Source organism: Pteropus vampyrus, unplaced genomic scaffold (assembly GCF_000151845.1).
Source record: "Pteropus vampyrus isolate Shadow unplaced genomic scaffold, Pvam_2.0 Scaffold126, whole genome shotgun sequence".
In the NCBI taxonomy this organism is placed as follows: Eukaryota; Metazoa; Chordata; class Mammalia; order Chiroptera; family Pteropodidae; genus Pteropus; species Pteropus vampyrus.
The window spans coordinates 3966809-3975111 of record NW_011888907.1 but is presented as its reverse complement, the minus strand read 5'-3'; the positions used below and the strand labels follow the sequence as shown (position 1 = coordinate 3975111).

At 58.3% G+C, this 8303-nt stretch overlaps 1 protein-coding gene across 1 annotated transcript in view; it reads left to right on the top strand.

The window, feature by feature from the left end:
* Positions 1–1242: 1242 nt before the first annotated feature.
* MAP1S (microtubule associated protein 1S) overlaps positions 1243–8303 on the top strand; it is a 13642-nt gene continuing 6581 nt past the window's right edge. Inside the window, exons 1-5 of the mRNA XM_011366824.2 lie at positions 1243–1381; positions 2599–2700; positions 4106–4188; positions 5011–5151; positions 5801–8153. Of these exons, the coding sequence (XP_011365126.1) occupies positions 1264–1381; positions 2599–2700; positions 4106–4188; positions 5011–5151; positions 5801–8153 (2797 nt within the window). The 5' untranslated portion in view covers positions 1243–1263. The remainder of the gene's footprint in view (positions 1382–2598; positions 2701–4105; positions 4189–5010; positions 5152–5800; positions 8154–8303) is intronic.

Here is an 8303-nt window from a genome sequence, read left to right as displayed (position 1 = left end):
AGGGGTACAGAGTCTGACACAAACATTCCCACTCTCATGATTGCTTAGAGCAATAGTAAAAAAAAAAAAAAAAAATCACAAGCAGCCAGGACACAGGGAAGGGAGCCAAGGCGGAGGGGTTGAAATAGAGGAAAGAGAGAGAGGAAGCTGAGTGCCAGAATGTAGATGGCCTGTGGCCAGCCACTATTACACACTGACCAGGGAGGAAGTTGGGCTGAACAGCTCAGATAATGGAGGGCAGAGGGAGGCTGATTCTGCTTCCCAGACTTTTTTGTCTTGATTTCTTTTGTGTACCTCTAGAGACAGGGAGCTCACATCCAGGGGAGACAGCATGGGCATGAGCCACTGTTGAAATGTTTGATACAACGCGATTTTTCAAGTAGTGGCCACCATAGGTAAAAGGGCTAAATGAGATTGTTTGGAGATGGAGGGGTACCCACATGAGCCAGCCTGTCAGTCCCTGCCACAGGCTGAATCTTGAATCAGATCTATACGAGTTCAAATCTCTGCTCTACCACTTACGGGCCTGGAGACTTCATCTCTCTAAGCCTAAGTTTTTCTCCTTTCTTTTGAAATGATTCTGATAACAGCATCTACCTCATAGGTTTGTGCATGTAATCATTGAGCTAATGGAATAAAATGCCTGGAATAAAATAATGGAATAAAATGCACACAGCAAATGCAGAAGCATGTTGCCCTGCTCCAGGCCCAGAGTGCTCTGGAATGTGTCTCAAACACATTGTACTTTGCTAAAACTTCACACCAGCTCTCACTTCTGCCTCATGTGCTCTTTCCTCACCACCCACACCTGGCAAATTCCAACATGTCCCTCAAAGCCCTAGCTACAAGATATCTTTCTTTTCTCTGTTCAAACCCTGATCTAGGAGCTGGGAGCATCTGGACATGGTTCTGATTGGGCTCACTGGGGTATAATGTGAGCTCCTTGAGGGCAGAGATTCAGATTCACATGTGGTAGGCATGCAGTCAAAGCTTTTGGAATGGATGGACAGACGGACGGACGGATGGATGGATGGATGATCATTTAGGGGGAGCCCAAAGCGAAGACCCAAGAGTACGCCAACCACGTAGGAGCCCTCATGACTAGCTCCCATTACCTCAAACAGCTAGGAGCGGGCAGGTAAATAGCGGAAGGGGGACTTCTGGGCGGGATCTTTGTTGGGTCCTTTGCGGCCCCTTTAAGGAGCGAAGCCAGCGGGGCGGGGCCAAAGGGGCGGGCACTCATAGCGTCAGGGCGGTGCGAAGATGGCGGCGGCGGCTGGGCCTGGGGCTGCTGAGGCGCCGAGCTCGCTGCTACTCGTGGTAGGCGGCGAGTGTGGGTGCCCGGGGCTGCTGGCCTACGTGCTGGAGGAGCTCGAAAGAGGTCAGGCTGGAACTGGGGGCTGAGGGCTGGGGGATGGGGTGGGAGATGGGGCAGCCGGGCGGGGGATTGGAGATGGGGCGTGGGCTCGGGGGTGGGGCGGCTAGGCCGGTAGGCCGGCTGGATCCTGGGGGCCGGAGCCGGGGCCAGTGGTAGGGGTGGCGAGATCGCCGGGTAGGGGTGGTGAGATCGAGGAGCCGGGGCCTAGGTCCCACCACCGTTAGGCGCACGGCACGGGCGGAGGTCGTGGGCGTCCGGGCCTGGGTTGGGCTGCTCCGCCCCAACCCTGGTGCAGATCGCAGAGGGGATACGGCCTGAGCATTGGGACCCGCGCGATTGGGCAACACGAGCGAAGACTCTGCCGGGAAGGGCATCGAGGGGAGGGCGTTGCCGCCTCTCTTAGCAGACTGGATGCCCTGGAAGGATAGTAGACATGGGGAAGCCAGGCCTAGAGCCTCGGGGCCCATTTTCGGTGGCTCCATGAGGAGCTGCTAATTGGGGTGTGGGCAGGTGCGGTTTGCCCAGGGGATTTGGCACTTGAAGCAGTGAGTCATAGGTGCACCTGCAAGGTTCATTCAAGTCATCTGCATCCACTTGGCATGGTGAGACTGGCTCGCATGGTGCACCCCACACCGTGGTTGGGGGCATTCATCTCTCCAGCCGGCAGGGCTTGGAGTCCATAGCCTATAAATTTGGGTGGCAGCATATTCCTCCATTCACAGGGTTGGGGAATGTTCTCCTGCAGGGTACAAGGTGGGGACAACAGGCAGGCTCAGCCTTGCTGTCACAGGGCTAGTGATCTGGTGGGGAATGGACCCAACGTGAGTGGGTCCAGTTTTAAGCTCCAGTTTTAAGCTCCAGGGGTGTGGGGAGTGCTCAGAAGGATGCAAAGGGCCTAGAGGACCTTAGGAGTGGGAAGGTTGAGGGAGGGGCCTCTGGACAGTGGGAACAACTGGCGACAGAGCCCAGAGGTTGGAATGTATGTGCCTGACAGTGGCGAGAAGCAGTGAGACCTGTGATGGGGGTGGGGCAGGTGCTGGATGGGCTTTCTTGCTGATGTCCTGAATCTTCTCTGTAACATGCCAAGTTATGCTTTGGGTCCCTCAGTGCGGTGAGATTCTAAGGCCCATTAAGTGGTTCTGAGTTTCTAGGCTGTCACCGCAGGGGCAGGTTGAGGAGGGGGGACTGATTTCTCACCTTGCTTCCCTTCCCCTCACCAGGCATCCGGTCTTGGGACATTGACCCTGGCATCTGCAGCCTGGATGAGCAGCTCAAGGTCTTCGTGTCCCGGCATTCAGCCACCTTCTCCAGCATCGTAAAAGGTGAGGCTGAGGACCCCGTGTGCCCAGCTGCTCCCCTTCTGTGTTCATTGGGCGGTGTTCTCGGAATGCCTAAACAACAACAGTAAAACATACCTGAGCTCTGCTGAGTGTGGAACAGGGGCAGACCCTGACCTGGTGCATCTCCCTTGATTGTCAACAGCCCGTGAGGCAGGAACTTGTGAGGCAGGAATTTGACAGATAAGGCAGCTGAGATGTGGGGGACAGGGAGACCTCTGATGAGGGGACTTTTTGTAGGAGAAGCAGCTGAGGCTGCTGTGTCAGGTGGAGGGAAGGGCCCAGGCAAAAGGACAGGACGTTTGGAAAAGGAGAGACTGCTGGGTAGGCCTGGAGGGTAGAGTATGGTCCTTGTGTGGCAGAGAATATGTCTGGTTCATGCCTGTGACCCCTGCACAGGGTTGGGTACACAGCAGGTACTCGGTAGATGGGGAGCTGAGAAAGAGCAAGTTGAGGAGGGAATTGGGATTCCTGGACCGGTCTCGCATAGCCCATGGCTCCCTGGGGAGTCTGGAGTGACCCGGGGTGAACAGAGCAGCTGTTGAGTGAGACCTGGGTGTCACCTGGGCCCCCCTACCAGCCATCTCAGCCAGCCCATTTAGTCACCTCCAGGCTGCTGCAGGACAGGAAGGAAGGAGGGGAAGGAAGTGACCATCACCTCATTGTCCGAGCAGTTCCGGGTGGTTTCCTGACCCCCTCAAGGCGGGGAGGGCTGGAAATTCCGTCGGGCTTTTGTGACCTCCTAGGCCACTTCCCTTCTCTGTGCCTTGGTTTCCCCACCTGAATGAGGCAATATCCGGGTGTGTGATAAGAAGCACATGATAAACTGCTAAAGGTTGACTAGCGCTGGAGGGTCCTTTCCTCTCTAGCTCTCTAACCCAGGACACACCAGAGTTGGGATCTCAGAATCAACCTCACTCCCCTCTCCTGGCCTATGAGGCCTTCCCACCTTCACCTTCAGCTTCTTCCTGTTGCTCCTCGCTCCAGTCCCACTCGCCACTTCTCCGATCCTCCCCCGTTCTGCCTCAGGATCCATGTTGTTCCATCATTGGTCCTCCCAGGGCTCAGGCTCCTTGCTTTTAAAATGGTGATGGCATCTCCTACAGGTCTGAAAGCTGTGAAGTAGGCCCCACAAGCAATGGTGACCCTGTTGTCACCCTTGTTTTTAGTGGGAGGCCTGCTAAGGTGGGCTTCCAGTTCTTGCCTCATCTTTACCTATGGCGCTACCATGTGGGCCAGCTCTGCCTGGCTGGGTTCCCGGGAAACAGGTCCTAGGGAGGCTTGTGGCTGCCTGGGGTCATACAGGGAGGCAGGATCCTACCCTGGGACAGCCTGACCCCATGCGCACAGCCAAGCCCCAAACTCACAGGGTCTGTCTGATCCCCCACAGGCCAGCGCAGTCTGCACCACCGTGGAGATACCCTGGAGACCCTGGTACTTCTGAACCCATCAGACAAGTCCCTCTGTGACGAGGTAGGGACCAGTCAGCTCTTGGAGTGAGTTGTCTGCAGGGACCCATGCCATCCCTCCTCCTGATCTGTGTCCCTGTCTTCTCACTGCCTGAAATCCTTTTCTCGGCACCCGGCATCAGTGCTCCCTCCCTCAGGAAGCCTCCCCAACCCACCATGGCTCCAGCCTCAGTTTATTCCCTCCTCAGGAGTGATGATGGGAGCAGGTGGAATCAGAAAGGCTAGAGTTTGGGAGGAAGGAATGGGATAGGGAAGGTCTGGAGGTAGGAAGGCAGGACCCTACTGATGTTTGTATTTTGTGCATTCCCTCGGGTTGGGCCACAGTCGTCTGAACTGACTTCTTAATACTTCTAGTTTGTGGACGTCTGCATCCTTCTTCCAATTATCTATGAGAAAGATGAACAAGATGGAGCCCCAGGGCACCCCTCTAGAGACCTTTGTACAGGTTACTTCCTTTGATCAAAAATGTTCTCTCGAGGGGCACAGGAGACAGGCAGACACAGATACCCTTTTCCCCATGGCATTGGGGCTGAACCATAAGGAGAAATGGGCTTGAGGGAGCCCCAAAAGTATATGGAGAGCTTCTAGGATGAGGGAGCCCTGGAGGCAAGTTTTGTAGGATGAGCAAGAGTTTGGAGGGGGGCAGGAAGGGCCCAGAAGGAGGCCCAGAGGCTACCTTTCTGGCTTCTAATTGAGCACTGATCTGTGTCCCTGTCTTCTCAGCCTGGCTGTGGGGTAGGGACAGGAGAGGGGTGGCTATATGTAGATTTGGGGTTGTTACGTCACTGTGCAGAATAGGGCCTTTAACACTTTCCCCCTTCCTCAGCTCCGGAACCTTCTTCTGGACCCTGCCCCTCACAAGCTAGTGGTGCTGGCCGGGCCCTGCCTAGAGGAGACAGGGGAGCTGCTGCTTCAGACCGGGGGCTTCTCACCCCGTCACTTCCTCCAGGTCCTAGGGGACAAAGAGGTAAGCTGCCTCCTCCCCATCCCGCTTCCCCTGGCTCTGAGTCCTGGTTTTGTGGCCCCAATGACCCGCTGTCTCCCTGAGCCCCATTCCATCCTCCTCTGTGGAAGGATGGTGGTGACACATGTCCTTCTATTGTTAAAGCCCAGTGTCTTCACCTACTACAGTTGTGGTTCAAGGCTAGACCTGTGGATAGATTGGCAGACATTCCAGAGGCCCCAAGTGCCATACCAGATACCAGGGCCCACTAGAATGGAGCTGGATGGGGTCCCTTCTGGAGTCCCTGATCTGGGTGGGGCAGATGAGCAAAAACTTTGGAAACCACGTGTTCACATTGTAGTGAGTGATGTAATGATGGTGAGAGAGGAGCCAGTGAGGAGACAGGGAAGGCCCCTTGGAGGGAGCCGTGCTCGAAGAAGGGGTAAGAGCAAGTGCAAATGCCCGGGGCAGGGAGAGTGAGAGAAGGAGGGTCTGAGGGAGGGGAACATAGGGTGAGGCAGGGCTGGGAGAGGGCTTGGTTTTTTTCCTGAAGGTGACAAGGGACCACCCCAGGAGGCAGGACAGGGGTGTCCTTGCCCAGTTTTCCCAAGGGGGTGAGTATCGGCGTGGCTCCAGGTAGCCCCTTAACCATATTTCACCTCTCCCACTGTAGATCCAGGATCTCCTGGCTTCTGCACCCCCACCTGCAGACCCGCCCAAGCTCACCATCACCTGCCCATCCTTTGGCAACTGGGCCCAAATAGCACCTGAAGTTACCTGCCTCCAGGGCGGGCTCCGGCTGCAGCTGAACCCACCGGTGCAGCGGCCAGTCTCTGAGGGCCTGCGTGAGTTCCTGGAGTATGTAGCTGAGTCACTGGAGCTGCCATCCCCCTTCGAGCTGCTCGAGCCACCGGCATCCGTGGGCTTCCTTAGGCTCGCCCGGCCCTGCTGCTACATCTTTCCCGGTGGCCTCGGGGATGCCGCCTTTTTCGCCGTCAATGGCTTCACCATGCTGGTTAATGGAGGCTCGAACCCTAAGTCAAGCTTCTGGAAACTGGTGCGGCATCTGGACAGAGTGGACGCCATGCTGGTGACTCACGCAGGCGCTGATAGCCTCCCGGGTCTCAACAGTCTGCTGCGGCGCAAGCTGGCAGAACGTGAGGAGGCGGCGGCCGGTGTGGGCTCCGAGGATGACAGGCTGCGAAGGCTGGTCTCACCTAGCCTTGGCGTTGTGTTCCTCAATGCCCATGGGGTTGCCTCGCGTCTGGTGCGTGGCGAGGATGAGGCAGAGCTGGCCCGGAGCCTACTGGCTCGGCTGGGCATCACGCCTTTGCCCCTGAGCCGAGGGCTGCTGCCAGCCGAGCCCACTGTGCTCTTCCAGAAAATGGGTGTTGGTCGGCTAGACATGTATGTGCTGCACCCGCCCTCAACCAGTGCTGAGCCTGCGTTGGCCTCTGTGTGCGCCCTGCTGGTGTGGCACCCTGCAGGCCCCACTGAGAAGGTGGTACGTGTGCTATTCCCTGGCTGTACTCCACCTGCCCGCCTGCTGGATGGTCTAGTCCGCCTGCAGCACTTGAGGTTCTTGCGAGAGCCTGTGGTGACCCCCCAAGATCTGGCAGGGCCTCGGCGTGCTGAGAGCAAAGAAAGCGTGGGCTCCCGGGACAGCTCGAAGAGAGAAGGCCGGACTACAGTGCCTGCCAGGCCTGCCCAGGAGCGCCCTGGGGTGGCCCGGAAGGAGCGGCCACGGGCTGAGGCCCCTCGCAGGGCTGAGAAAGAATCTAGGCCCCCCCAGGAGGTGAAGAAGGACCCCAAGCCGAGCATGCCTCGGACTCAGCCCCGGGAAGTGCGCCGGGCAGCTTCCGCTGTGGTCAGTGGCAAGAAGGCAGGTGCCCAGGCAGCTCCCAAGCCCCGAAGAGCACCCAACACCCCCCGCCCAGGTGTCCCATTGGTGGAGAATGGGCCCCGTACCCCTTCCAGCTTCCGCTGCAGAGAGGACAACCCCCCCATGGAGGCCAGCAGCTCCCCAGCACCCCAGCTGGTGGCCACACCCAGCCAGGGGAGCAGTGTGGAGCTGGGGCTGAGCCCTGCCAGGGAGGACAGTGGCAACCTAGAGGAGAAGACACAAGAGCAGCAGGTGTCCACTGGCACTCCCCTGCCATGCACCCCCTCACCCACTGGAGCCTGCCAGGGCCTGGCTGAGGGCAGCAGGAGACTGTCACTGAGCCCACTGCGGGGTGGGGAGGCCGGGCCTGATGCCTCCCCCACAGTGACCACACCTTCCCTGCCAGCTGAGGTGGGCTCCCCACACTCCACAGAAGTGGATGAGTCCCTGTCTGTTTCCTTCGAGCAGGTACTGCCACCTCCTGCCCCCATGAGTGAGGCTGGGCTGAGTCTCCCACTTCGAGGCCCCCGGGTGCAGCGCTCAGCCTCCCCACATGATGTGGACCTGTGCCTCGTGTCTCCCTGTGAGTTTGAGCACCGCAAGGCTGTGCCCATAGCACCAGCCCCCACATCCCCCGGCAGCTCCAATGACAGCAGTGCCCGGTCCCAGGAGCGGGCAGGTGCCATGGGAGCTGAAGAAACACCACCCACATCTGTCAGTGAGTCCTTACCAACGCTGTCTGACTCAGACCCTTTGCCTGCCGCCCCGGGCACTGCAGACTCGGATGAGGACACAGAGGGCTTTGGGGTCTCTCGCCGCAATCCGCTGCCTGACTCTCTCAAGGTCCCCCCACCACTGCCTACTCCCCCCAGCATCTGCATGGTGGACCCCGAGCTGCTGCCCCCTGAACAGGCCCGGCTGACAGATGGCCTCAGCCGTACCCGGAAGTCCCTGGTCCGCCCCACCCCTGGAACCACCACCCCCAAAGCCACTTCAGTGAGCACTGCCAAGACCAAGGCGCTCGCCGGTGGAGACCGAACCAGTCGGCCACTCAGCACTCGGAGTGAGCCCAGTGACAAGGGAGGTCGGGCACCTCTATCCAGAAAGCCCTCGGTCCCCAAGACAACCACTCGGGGCCCATCTGGTAAGTAGCTGGGGCCTGAAATCTTGTAGTAGGTTACCAACCCAAGTCCTCCTGCCCTAATGCTGTGTGGCCTTTCTTAGACATGCCTGCCACCCTCTATGGGCCTCAGTTTCTCCTATAAAATGGAAGCTCTGGCCTCACTGTTTAAGC